This window comes from Sarcophilus harrisii, chromosome 2, assembly GCF_902635505.1.
Source record: "Sarcophilus harrisii chromosome 2, mSarHar1.11, whole genome shotgun sequence".
Lineage (NCBI taxonomy): Eukaryota > Metazoa > Chordata > Mammalia > Dasyuromorphia > Dasyuridae > Sarcophilus > Sarcophilus harrisii.
This window is the reverse complement of record NC_045427.1, coordinates 613,008,325-613,022,457: the sequence shown is the minus strand read 5'-3', so window position 1 is coordinate 613,022,457 and position 14,133 is coordinate 613,008,325. Positions and strand designations below refer to the sequence as shown.

The window sequence follows — 14,133 nt, the reverse complement described above, 5'->3', positions numbered from 1 at the left end:
TGATGTTTTTCTAGGTTTTTTTTTAGTTGCATGTTTGATAAAGATATAAATTTTCCCTTAAACACCACTTTGGTTGCATCCCACAAATGTTGGTATATTGTCTCATTATTTTCTTTATTTTAAATGAAATTATTGTTTCTCTAATTTGATAAAAATGAAGTATTTGTAAAATACCTAGCATGATTTTTGACATCTATTAAGTGCTATATTAATACTAGCTATTAGTAGTAGTAGTAGTAACAGTTCTTTGATTCATCTACTCTTTAGAATTAAATTACTTGATATCTAATTATTATTTAACATTTGCTTCAAAGGCCCTTTATTAAGGTTAGTTTTTATTACATTTGGTTGGTAAAAGATGCATTTGGTATTTCTCCTTTTCTGCATTTTTCTGTGAGATTTTTATGTCCTAATAAAAGGTCAGTTTTTGTGAATGTGCATTCATGTTGAGAATAATATACTCTTTCCTATTTCCTTTCAATGTTCTCCAGAAGTCTGTCATATCTAACATCTATGAAATTCTATTCAAGTCCAAGAAAAGATTTTTTTTTAAAGCTTCAGAAATAGCATTTAGTGGTCTAAAATTCTAAAGGGTAAATTGTCCCAGGGGATATAGAAAGCTTTTAAAAATAATTAAGACTACAAGTGTTATTATGGCCCTGAGTAGGATAAGGGTTTAAAATGTTAATTTTAGAGTACAACTGATGAATGAAATTTTGCTGAATAGCAATTAAAATCCGTTAAAGATGTAGAAAACATGGTTAGTGACCAAATACAATCCTGTCCAAACTCAACATTATTATAGTCCCCATTTTTCTTACTTTCTCATTAAATTTTACTAGTTTCTAAACAAGATGGCTCTAACTAGAATTGTTGTTGTTGTTATTATTATTATTATTTTTGCTGAGGCAATTGGGATTAAGTGACTTGCCCAGGTCACACAGCCAGGAAATGTTAAATGTTTGAGGTCATATTTGAACTCAGATTCTCCTGACATCAGGGCTGGTGCACTACACCATCTAGCTGCCCCAGAATTGTTATTTTTTTAAAAATTTATCTTTGGTGTTTTCTCTTCACATATTTCAGCACTGCCCCTGCTGCTCCTCCAGTGTTCCTATCCCTCCCTAATGTACCTGTGCCTCATTCTTACATGATCTTGCACTAAAAAAAACTAATCTTAATAATGTGTTTCCCTACATTAAGGCTATCTACATTTTAAAAGGGGACTTGAAGACAAACCTTAACAATCCTCTTTAATGAATCTGAAGGTAGGAATTTTAAACACAATGTTGGGTAGATTTGGACAAGGATCCATACTAACATCCTTGATCTACTCTGCCTACTTATAAGACCAGTCCTCCTCCCAACATCCACCTATTATCTCCAACTCTGAGGACATTTTACTATGAACTCACCTTGTGTTACATCTCCTTTGGTTGGTGAAGAAGTTCTCACAACTCCTACATTTGTTAAACTGGGTTCTAGCTTCCCTCCAATATCAACAGTCTCAGCAGTTGACTTTTCCTTGGCTAATTTAGCATTCAGCTGTTTGTTGGCTTCATGAAATGCCATTTCCATTCGGATATCATTATTTTGAATTTCATAGAACAAGCCTGAAAAAATATCAAATGGAGTAACTTTTTCATTCCCAATTTTAACATCCTAATAAGATGCAAATTTTACATTAAGTCATATTCTTGACACAATTCAAGACAAAGGATTAAAATCCATAACGAGAGGGACAAAAGGCAAACTCACAACAGAAGAAAAAACAAAAGACAAATACAGATTGCAAGACTGCCATACCAAGCAAAGTCCATGCCACAACATTGGCTGGTTCCAAGCAAGTGGCATCTTCGAAAAAAATCTCGGCCTGGTCATAGTGCTCCATCATAATAGCCAGAAGACCACACAGCAGTAGGCTGCGGACAGATCATCAGCATTAGCCTCCGGGCACAATAGCTGCTTAATGAGCCACAGAAAGCCACATCTCCTCATGCACACCTCTTTCCTTTCTCCCTTCCCTACCTGTCTATGTTTGTCTGATTCAGTGAAAGAGCTTTACGAAAACATTCTTGTGCTTTGTGAACATCGTTGGTCAGAAGGCAGAAGGAGCCATAATCCAGCCAGTGCTCCACGTTCTGGTTGTCACGAACCAGTCTCTACAAACAAGAAACCGCAGAAGCATTAATGCCCCTACTGTTATTTGTGAAATACCATGTCATATATTTTTATGCCAGCTAGTGCTAGACCCATAGTAGACATAATTTAAACACAGAACCTCGTGAATATATTTTGGCATTTATCTAAATCTCATTAATTTTGCTAAATAGTGTATTTTAATTCATTCTATGATTATCATTTTATTGGCAAGGTTAGTCAATTTATCTTTAGTGATACAATTGAGAATTTTGACTTTTCCTTATATTTTGGATCAGGAGATAATACACATTATTTTTAGTTTTATTATTTCTGCTATTAACTGATAATAATAATAGCTGAACAAAATTCCTCTGTCATATTAAAATTTATGGTGCTTTCTTAAATGTGGACTTCCTCTTTATCAATCAATAAAGTATTCTCTAAATGTCTACTTTTTCCAGGCACTGTGGTAGGCACAAAGACAAAAAAAGTGAAAGAATCATTAATCTAAAAAATATCACATGCAATCAAGTGAGATCTTCCATATACATGTGTGTATGTATATTTGCATAATAAACATAAAGTAGTTAAATACAAGATAATCAGGGAGATAATAGTTGTGGAATCAGTAAAGTCTTCATATAGACTCAGCATGAGCTAAGTCTTAAATAAAGAAGCACAGCACTAGGAGCTATGGCGTGATGGTTAGGGAAATCCTTTATCTTCCCAGTCCTTGGGAAGTTGATTGAAATACCAAAACATTAGTTCCAATGGTCTTGTGACGAAGAGAGCCATTTACAACCAGAGAGAGGACTGTGGGAACTGAATGTGGATCACAACATAGTATTCTCACTTTTTTTGTTGCTGTTCACTTGCATTTTGTTTTCTTACTCATTTACTTTCTTTTTTTGATCTGATTTTTCTTGTGCAGCAACTATAAATATGTTTATACATGTTGGATTTAACATATATTTTAACATGTTTAACATATTGGATTGCTTGCCATCTAAAGGAGAGAGTAGGGGGAAGAAGGAGAAAATCTGAAACAAAACTATGCAAGGGTCATTGTTGAAAAATTATCCATATATGTTTTGAAAATAAAAAGCTTTAAAAAATTTTAAAAAAATTTTAATTAAAAAAACAAAACATTTTCCTAATTTCATGGTACTAAGTAGATAATTGGCACCAGAGCCAGGAACTTCTGCTGGCAGTGTGTTCCTGGATCACAGCTCGGGTGACCGAGATCATAAGTTCCAGAAAAGATCCACAAACCTTCAGACTCTGTCATGATCCTAGGGGATAAGTGTTAGGGGAAAATATGCTTCCCCTAGCCCCTCCTTCCAGATCTACACAAGTCCCCCACAAGGACATGACACAAATACACAGTGGTGAGATTCACACAACCATCTCCTCCCAAGAATGACTCTTTTAGATTCTCTATGTAACCATTTACTTAATGGCAAAAGAAATAATATTAAAGACGCCAATATACACAGCACACAAAAACCCGGATCACACCCTCACCAAAGTGTTCAGCATCTATGATGAAGAGTGGGGCACAGGCTCCCCTGGGCCTGCCCATCCCAGAACATCCCTATCCCATGATCCTGCTTGGCCACTAATCCTCAGCTGGGACCATTCCCTTCTCTCCTTGAGTAAAGACCTTGTGAATTCTTTCAGTTCACCATGGTCATTAATTGAAAGGATGTTTAGAAAGCGTCACCTTGCTGTGACTCACAATGCTGAACTAGAGGGAGCTGCCAAGCCCCTCAGCCAGGTTCCCCCTGGGCCAGCAGACCTGTCTGGATTCCCTCCTCGCTGTCGTGACCTTGCCTTTGCGCCATCTCCAACATTTTGTTGTGCAGTTCTTCAAAGCATTTGCCATCTAACCTTATGTGGTACAGTTTTCTGTCCTAGTCTCTTACCCCACTTTGTTCAGTTGTTTTCAATCACGTCTTACCCTTCATGGCCTCCTTTGGGTTTTCTTGGCAAAGATACCAAAGTGGCTTGACATTTCCTTCTCCAGCTCATTTTGCAAAGGAGGAAACTGAGGCCAATAGTGACTTGCTCTGGGTCACATAACTAGAACTACAAAGTAATCTTTCCATGAAGGAAGAAACTATTGTCTTATGTAAACTTTGTGTCTCCCCCAGCCACTATCACATAATTTATACTCAATTGATTTAAGTTAAAAGAATAAATAACCAAGTACCAGTTCTACCAAATTTTGTACAACTTCAAAGGATCCCATTTTCTTATAATACTGAGTTAAGTACATATATCAGAGGAACATTTCTTTAAAAAATTAGAAAATATTAAGAAATAACAAAACTTGGATTTTTCTTATACAACATGACAAATATGGAAATATGTTTAAAAATTGTATATTGTTGCTCTATGTATGTGTGTACATAGACATAGGTATATGTGTGTGAGTCTGTGGATAGCTGTAAATGTATGTATATATGTGTGGTCAGGGGTGGGAGTGTGTATGTATGTTTGTATGTATCTATTAAATATAACTGTGCTTAACTATAGCCTTTTAGGGAGAGTAGAAGGGGGGGATGAAAGGGAAAAAAAGAACAAAGTTTAAAAAGTGCACAAAGCATCCTACAATGAAGTAAAGAAAAGATGGATACTCATGAATATAATTCCTTTTACTATTATTTTATCCTATGTGGATAATATTCCCTTCTGGAAATTCCCTGATATATTTTGAATCTTCCCTGACATTCTGCTAGGCACATGACAGTGTTCTGTTTTGTTTTGTTCTGTTTTATTTTTCTTTTCTGTCTTTCTTTTTCCAATTAAATTAAAAATAAAAAAGAATTTTAAAAATTAAAGAATTTCACATAATTAACCTATCAGATTACTTGCTATTTAGGATGGGGAGGAGATAAGGAAGGGAAGGAGAAAAATTTGGAACACAAAATCTGTCAAAAATGAATGTTGAAAACTATCTTTACATGTATTTGGAAAATAAAATACTATTGAAATTTTTTTTAATTTATAAGATTAAAAAAAAAAGAAAGAACGAAAATAGAAGTCAAAATAACTATTCAGTAATATGCTAAGAGAGCTGAATAGTTTGAGAATATCTGGATGATGGAAATGAAGCACATTGGCTGGAAACACAGAGTCGAAGCAGACTCCAGAGATAATGACTCTTGAGACCTAAGGAAAATGACTCTGAAGCCCAGTCCATTGGCCTGCTCTCCATGAAGGGCCCCATCACCCACAAGGAGCATTGATCAGAGAACCCCCCAGGACACCAGAAAGGCCTCCTGGTTTCTGCTTTGTGGATCAATCACCAGGACCAGGAGGGACTCTCTAACCTCCTCGTAGTACACTGTGGCCAGAGGGAAGTCTTCGTTGACCTGGGCTTCGTAAGCAAAGAGTCGGAGTTGATCTGAAGAGGTGGGGGTGACCACAGCCGTGGAGCCCTGTGCCTCTTCTGGCATGTTCTGTTCAAAGACAAAGAGGTGAGATGGGGAAAACAGAGTGAATTAGGTGTACAGAAGCTTTAAGTACTCTAAAAAGTATGAAACTAAGAATATAAATTCTTGGCAGTTTTCTTTTAGATAAATTAATAAGGTATAATTGAATCAGGAAGAAAACCTTCAGAGATTCATTTATCATGTATGAACTTTGCAAAGAGATGGCAGGTAAACGCATGGGAATAACAGATATTGTTCAGGTTCCTCAACTATTGGAAGAAGCAAAGGAAAACAAGACAAGATTTTGGGTGTTTAATTCCCACTGAAAGTTGGAAATAGGTTTATAAATCAACCAAAAGATAACTATAGTTTAGAAACTCAGGTGAAAAAGGTATTGAGGAATAAGTGATGATCCATTATAACTTTCAAAATATGATTAAGGAAAGAAATATTTTTTTCATCCTAGCAATAAGTAAAGAGAAGAAACAGGACCTCTGATAGAACAAGAACCAGTGCTTTCCTTTTTTCCTACTATTGGAAATAAAAGGGAGGTGATCCTTAGCCTCCCCTAACAAATGAAAAGAGCTAAAGAGTTACAGCAGAAATTACGTAGAGCTTGGTTGGGTGGACATTTGAGTTCTCAGATTCAAAGCTAGAGGAAAGCCTAGCAAACACACAAGTCCCTCTCTGGGCCTGGGTTGGCTTTGACTCTAATCAAGCACTTCATTTGTGATGAGAAAGCTGATCTCTTTAAACTCTAATCAGTATTAGTCCATTATGATTTTTAAAAGAGCAGTAGTTATTCATTTAGTGATATGTTATCTAGTCAATTATCTAATAGTAAGTGTAAAAATAAGTAATTCATATTGTGTATGAGTCATATAGGAATATAAGGGATATAGATTTTGATAGAGATCTTTTTGCAAACCTCATGCTTAAATAATAGAAATAATTTGTGTATCAGCTATAAAGCCTATTTGCACCACGAGAATGCTGATATAAAATTTCTCTACACTGTTTTGCTCAAATTCTGTACTGGCAAGATGGAAAGCTTTAAGTTTCTCCTGACCCCCAAAATGATCTTGGGTATGTGTTATCTCCCTTTGTCTAACCCAAAAGTAGATCATCCATCTTATAATCGTCTAGTCAGTGGAAACATTTTCTGACTTGACCATCCCACAACCTTGTTCCATCTTATAATCATCTAGTCAGTGGAAACATTTTCTGACTTGACCATCCCACAACCTTGTTCCATCTTATAATCGTCTAGTCAGTGGAAACATTTTCTGACTTGACCATCCCACAACCTTGTTCCATCTTATAATCGTCTAGTCAGTGGAAACATTTTCTGACTTGACCATCCCACAACCTTGTGACCCTGCTGGCATTCATATTTTAGCCCTTAATTATGGTATCCAATGAAATTGCTGTTTGATATGCCTAAAGGGCTATAAAATCATGCAGATCTTTTGACCTAGCAATACCACTACTAGGCAAGAATCCCAAAAGAGATTTTTTTAAAAAAGGGAAAGGACCTATATGTACAAAAATATTTTTAGCAGTTCTTTTTGCAGGGCAAAGGATTGGAAATTGATGGGATACCCATCAATTGCGGGATAGTTGAATAAACTGTTATATATGATTATGATGGAATGTTATTGTTCTATGGGAAATAATGAGCAGGATGCTCTCAGAAAAACCTGGAAAGTCTTCTATGAATAAAACAAAGTGAAATGTACTGTGTACAAAGTAATAGCAAAGTAATAGCTGAGATCATCAGTTGTAAATGATTTTGCTCTTCTCAGCAAAACAATCAAACATGACTACTCTGAAGGATTTACAATGAAAAATGCTATTCATCACAGACAAAGAACTGATTGTGTCTGAATACAGATTAAAAGATACCCTTTTTTACTTTATTTTTCTTGAAGGTTTATCTTGGGGGAGAGGAGAGAGAGCTATGTTTTCTTTCACCACATTACTTTTATATTTTTGCATAACTACAGATGTGTCTTCTTAATGGGGGTTAGGGATGAGAGAAAGGGAAAGAATCTGGAACTCAAAGTTGTTGTTTTTTTTAATGTAAAAAACTGTTTTACATGTAACTGGGGAAAATAAAAATATATTTTAAAAAAGTTTTAAAAAAAGAAATTGCTGTTTTCTATTTAGCATAATTGTAACCCTATAAAAGTAGTGCCCTGAAAAGCACATCAGATTGAGGGGGAGGTTGGGAGTCCACTTGACTGGAAGGGAGTCAGACTCTAATAAAGTGTTTTTGGCTCAGAACTCTGCCTCAGTTTCTCTTACGGTTGTCTGGGGTGATTTTTTTTTTAAATAGTATTTTATTTTTTCAAATACAGGCAAAAATAGTTTTCAACATTTACTTTTGCAAAAACCTTGTTTACCAAGTTTTTCCCTCTTTCTCCTCCCTTCCCCTCCCCAAGTCAGCAAGCAATCTGATATAGCGTAAACGTGTGCAATTCTTCTAAACGTATTTCCATATTCATCATGCTGCCCAAGAAAAATCAGATCAAAAAGAAAAAAGACCACAAAAAAGAAAACTGTGGTGTTCTCTTCTTTTCTAAAATATGATCGTTCTCTGGGAGCAGGTTTTTTGGGGAGGTTTTCTGGAGGCAGTCTTAGTTTCAGTTCAGAGTAATAATCACCTCAAACGCAGCCAGGGATTTAAGTACAATCTTTTATTGTCTCTTCCAAAATAGCCCAGTTAGTTTTCTTAGAGGTCTATCTCTCTGCTTGTTTCCAAGAGCTCTTGCAGCTTGTCCTTTGTTGCCTCCAGCTCCCTCTCAATCTTGGTTCTGCTCCTCCGAATCCTTCATTCTGCCCGACTGCAGTCTCTAGCTTGTCAATCTCCCGAACTGACTGACTGAAGCTCTAAGAGCTTCTTAAATATGATCTCTTAAAGATGCAAACCTAAAGGTTGATTCCTCCTCTGAAAGAGTGGGATTGTGGGTTTCTGACTTGTGAATCTTCTGAACTTGTGAACTCCAATGTGTGAGCTTATGTGTGAACTCTCAAAGGTGTGAGCTCTAATGTGTAAACTCTTAAACATTGTTTCTATCAAACAAACAAACAAACAACAACAATAAAAAGGTTAAAATGTTATGCTTTGATCCATATTCAATCTCTATAGTTCTTTCTTTGGATTGTGAATGGCATTTTCCAACCCAAGTCTATTGGAATTGTCTTGGTTCACTTCATTATTGAAAAGAGTCACGTCCATCACAATTGCTCATTACTTGTTACTGTGTACAACAAATGTTCTTTTGGTTCTGTTTACTTCAGCATCAGTTCATGTAAGTCTTTCCAAACTTTTCTGAAGTCAGCCTGTTCATCATTTCTTATAGAATAATAATAGTCCATTACATTCATATATCATAACTTATTCAGCCATTCGCCAACTGATGAGCATCTATTCAGTTTCCAGTTCCTTGCTATTACAAAAAGAGCTACTATAAACATTTTTTCACAAGTCCTTTTCCCTCTTTTATGATCTACTTGGAATCTTTTATGATCTCCTTGGGATACAAGGATCCCTGATTGGGATAGATACACTGCTGTATCAAAGGGTATGCACAATTTGATAATCTTTTGGGCATAATTCCAAACTGCTCTCCAGAATAGTTGGATCATTTCACAACTACACCAACAATGCATTTGTGTTGTCTGGGGTGATTTTTTTTCTCCACAATTATAAACACATAGCAAAGATTGATTGGAGTCCCTATACAGCCTTGTCAATGAACAGAATTAGAGATCACAGCCAAAGGTAAAGCAGCAAGTGAAAAAATGCAGCTGAAAAAGAAATCAGAGCCTTGGATCCCAGATGGGAGATGCTTCTGGGGCTCTGTGGGGGAGTAGTGGCTTATTGGCTATTTAAAGGTTGAGTAGCTGAACTAGAGCCTGGGTACTCTTAAATTCATGGGTGTCTATGAACTGATTTGGGGCTCCCAGGGTTTAGGAGCCACAGGCATGTAACACATATGGTTTTTATTCTAATATATTTCACTTTATTCCTCTGCCTAGGAATATTATTTTGGAGCCAGAAAGAATCTTAATGATTCTCTAATCCAACTGTCTTACCAAATGAGAAAAAAATTCAAAGGCATTAAGTGACTTCTGTAAGGTCAATAACATTGAGTAAAGCACTATATACAGTTCAGCCATACTTGGATAGTCAATTTCACCATGTATTATTCATATGACGGCCAGTTAAATCGAAATCTGAAAAGAAAAAGAAAGCATTTCCTGACGGATGGGGATGAGAGCCACCAAGATACTCTCACTGACCAGATCTCTTGACCAAGAAGATAAACACTGCCATGTAGAAAAAAAAGTAGTGTTGGGCATTTCCTTCAAGCAACCTCTGACGTTACATGCTATGTATAATCAAGCAGAGCGCACTTGGCCAACTGTCACCTGCCCTTCATCCCTGTAAAGGCAGGAAACTGCTACTGGAAACCTTTTTTCCAAATTAGTTAAGTGGTTACCTTACTATAGCTTTCAAATGCTGACACTACCAGTCCATCTTTAAATTCAATATAACTGTCCTTTTTTTTCCCTTTAAACTGAACACCTGAGACTGAAGGTAAAATTTTCAAAAAAAGATTTCACTAATGAGCTACAGAGGATAAGTGAAAATAAACTAACAAAGAACAGAATTACAAATATTCAGATATCATAAGATACCTATCAGTCTGGCTGTCAGTGGCAAGCCAGCTCTATTTGCTCCTATCCAATTAGTCTTTTGGCTTAGGTACCATCATCCTGACAAAGAAGAATCCCAAGTCTCTACCTCAAGTCTTTGCTCCTTCTCCCTTCTAATCTAGTACCTCCACAGAACTGCCACCATTTTCCCAAGTCAGTGCTTCCAAGTCCACATTAGTGAAAGATTCCATCAACCCAACATTAAGGGAAAGTTCTTTTCTCAATAAAAAAGGATCACCAGTGATCTTGTCAATTTTCTGATGAGTTTGGGCAGTGAAAGAAAAATTGAAGAGAGTCTATGAGAGTACCAGGATGAGACAATGCACTTAACAAAAGTGTCTTCCAGGACGTTAGAGATGAATGCTAGTAGAAAAAAGAAATTACAACTATATGGCAGAACATTACCACTGTCAAGTTAGTTGAGAAACAGCATACACTGAACATATTTGTGTGTTTGTCCCATTAAAAAGTCAGGGGCTGAAAACAATAATGGGAACACTCATAGAACAAACAGGATCCCAGGGACAGAGTTCTCAAACACTTGGCCTGCCAGCACATGTGGCCCACAACATTCTTGAATGTGGCCAGAATCAAATTTAAATGTAGTAGGGAAATATTTAACAAAATAAATAAAAATACAATGTGCCCAAAGTCAATACACACCCTGCACATTTCATTTGTCTTTGACACCATTGCTGTAGAGGAAGGTTAGGGTGCTGCCATTATTCTTTGTGGGTATAAGTTAGGGAAAACGTGGTTATAGGTACCTGGTTCAAGATGACATGCATTTGATCCACTAAGAATATATACAGTTCACTGATAAACGCTTGCAGCTCTTCCTGGTTTTCAAATGCAGTTGTCTTCAGGTACTTCTCTCTCACAATCTTCACCACTGAATGCTGCAGGAATACAGAAATGTCCATCTCACAACACTTTCCTATACACCAAGTAAAAAAACTGGTCCCTATTTTCTATCCAGACCTTGCACCAAACCCGTTCTTGCTAACTCTTCAGAGGCTAAATGATTTGTCCCTTGGTCTCTGTTACCATCTACTTAATAGGTGGTCTTTGGAAGTTGCTATGGTCAAAAAAATCATTATTTTTCAGTCAACCCGATGACAAGACCCTCTGAACTTTGTTTTCCCACCTTTGCTAGTGCTCAGACAATAAAAAGAGAATACTCCTTTGGTGTGTATTTGAAACCTTTCTAGCCACAGAATTGCTGCATTTGTTCAGCATATTTTCTACAATTGTAAAATTGTTCTCAGCAGTTCCTTTTCCAATTCAACTTTGTCTCTGTTTAGCTAAATATGCCTGTTGCTATACTTATACCCAGTCAGCTCTACCAGGTGATTTTCCACCATATCTTCCTATTCTTCTTTTTGTGGGATATTACCACTTTCCTCTTTGCCAACAATAAAGGCTAAGGCTGGAAAGTCAATTGCATCTGCCTTAAAAAGTTTAATTATAATTTAATAAAATTGCTCTTTACAATACTGACTACTGAAGATTTTGTTCAATGCAACCAGATTCCCAAAAGAGCATTTATTTCTGTGGAGAAATGAATACAGACTAGAGAGAAATGAAGAATATTCTTTCTTGTATGAAACTACATTGTAGGAATAAATAGAGAAAGCAGTAGCCATAATACTTTGTCAGCAAATAACTTACTTGAGGCCAGAGATGCTATATTTTTTTTTCATCAGGTGTGGCATGAAGAGGAACCAAGGTGGGCCTTGGTGTTTATATATTAAATTATACTAAAGACTGGGGGAAATCAGTATTCTCTCTCTTACTAAATTAGATTAGAAACTCCCTAAAGATAGGAATCATGTCTTCTACTTTCTCTATTCCCCAAGAAACTTATTACAGTGTTATAAAAGCAAATAAAAAACATCCTGATTAAATCTTTAATGAGTTGAGCTGAGTCAACCCAGAAAGCCCCAGGGAAAGCCTACATTATACAATAATATTGTTTTGGTGTAGGCAGATTGAGAAATCAGGATTATGTTCAAATAGCATAACTATTGATTGATCTTTATCTTCAATTTTAAGCTTCTAGAAATATGGCGATATATATGTCTATTTGGATAGGACCAAGTTGGTTCAGTAGGAAAAGTTCTGATCTGGTAGGAGCATATGTATTCTAGCCCTAGCCCTGACACTAAATAGCTGTCATTTTCTCTCCTCTCCTGGTAGTAAAAAGCTCTTTGGAGAAAGAATGTAAAGAGGGTGATATGTTGATTAGAATAAGGAAAACACTTTTTTTGAATGAATGTTTTACCTTAAGCTGTTCTTTAAAAGCAAAATATTTTCCAGAACAATTGAGCTCATAATTGAGTTGGCACTTGTGATCCTCCAGAGTTTGGTTATCCAGATCTTTTCCTGTAGTCAGCTCTTTGCCAAACATCTTGTGGTATTCATCTAAGATGGCCGTGGCAATGTTCTGGATCTGAGTGTGGTAATCATCCACTGCCTAGTAAAAATGAGGAATCAGAATCATAGAATCATAACACCCCAGAGACAGAAGGGACTATAGAGATCTCCTAATCCAAATCAGACACACTCTTTTCAACTACCTCAACAAAGCAATTAAAGAGCATTCACCTAAAAGTCTCTAGTACATAGAAAATAGCTCCAAAGTCAGCCTATTTGACTGCTTAGTTTTTAGGAAATGTTTTACTTATATTAAGCAATTTGAGTGAATTCCACCTTGTCAATCATCGTCTTTACAAAAATGTAGCAAATTAATCACAATACTCCAGCAATACTATCATCTCCCTCATTTTGGACAATATGAATTGATATGACTAAAGATAATTCTTCTTTCTTTCCTTCCTTCTTTTCTTTCTTGTGCTATCATATATTTATAGATATTTCCACCAAACACCTTTAGAGCTGACTAAAATCCTCAGGTTATTTTTATATAAACTATAGTAGAACCATATCTCCTTTTTCCTGCATATAGGAAAATTGAGTTCCTAAGCCTACCGCTAGGGCTTTACATTTATTCATATTAAATTTCAACTTGAAAAACCCTGGGCGGCAGATCTTCCTGGTGAAGGCCCACTTTCTAAGATATATATGGACGAGTTAAATGTACAAGAATAAAAGCCACTCTCCAGTTAATGAATAGTCAAAGGATATGAATAAGAAATTTACAGATGAAGAAATCCAAGCTATCAATAGCCATTATCTTTTTAAAAATTCTCTAAATCACAAATAGCAAAATATAAATTAAAACAACTCTACAGAATCATCTTACACTTATCAAACTGACAAAGTGAACAAAAAATGACCAATAATGGCTGTAAGAAAACAGATACATTAACAAGTACTTTTTCTGAACTATTACAAATATTCTGTAAAGCAATTTGGAACTGCCCCAAAATCTAACCTCCTTAAATGTACATATCCTTTGACCCAGTAATGCTTCTAGGTCTATACCCCAAAGAAATTACAGAAACAATGCTAGGGATGGTTTTTTAAAAAATTGGAAAGAACTGCATGAATTAGTACAAAACAAAGTGAACAAAAATGGGAGAACAGTTTATACAATAATAGCAATATTGAAAAAAGAATCTACTTTGAAAGACTTAGTAATTGATCAATACAATGACTAATTACAATTCCAAAGGACTGATGATGAAAACATACTAACCATGTTTGTTGGATAGGTGGAAGGTCTATATAAGAGAGTTGATATAAGAGAGTTGATGGGCTCAGAATATAGACTAAAGACTATTTTTTTCTTTCTTATCTTTTCTTCCTTCCTTCCTTTTTTCCTGACATAGCTAATGTAAGAATTCATTTTGTATGACCATATTTA

The 14,133-nt window shown here is 35.9% G+C and overlaps 1 protein-coding gene across 6 annotated transcripts in view; it reads right to left on the bottom strand.

Moving 5' to 3' along the window:
* The window catches only part of CFAP70 (cilia and flagella associated protein 70), a 67,629-nt gene that overhangs the window by 16,316 nt on the left and 37,180 nt on the right, over window positions 1–14,133 (bottom strand). For 5 of the 6 annotated variants that reach the window (XM_031956514.1, XM_031956513.1, XM_031956516.1 and 2 more), the window contains 6 exons: window positions 12,589–12,780; window positions 11,072–11,203; window positions 5,478–5,606; window positions 2,029–2,162; window positions 1,807–1,922; window positions 1,416–1,613 (listed from right to left, as the gene is read on the bottom strand). In XM_031956514.1, coding sequence (XP_031812374.1) covers window positions 1,416–1,613; window positions 1,807–1,922; window positions 2,029–2,162; window positions 5,478–5,606; window positions 11,072–11,203; window positions 12,589–12,780 — 901 coding nt within the window. The remainder of the gene's footprint in view (window positions 1–1,415; window positions 1,614–1,806; window positions 1,923–2,028; window positions 2,163–5,477; window positions 5,607–11,071; window positions 11,204–12,588; window positions 12,781–14,133) is intronic. The other variant, XM_031956517.1, reaches the window with a different exon arrangement.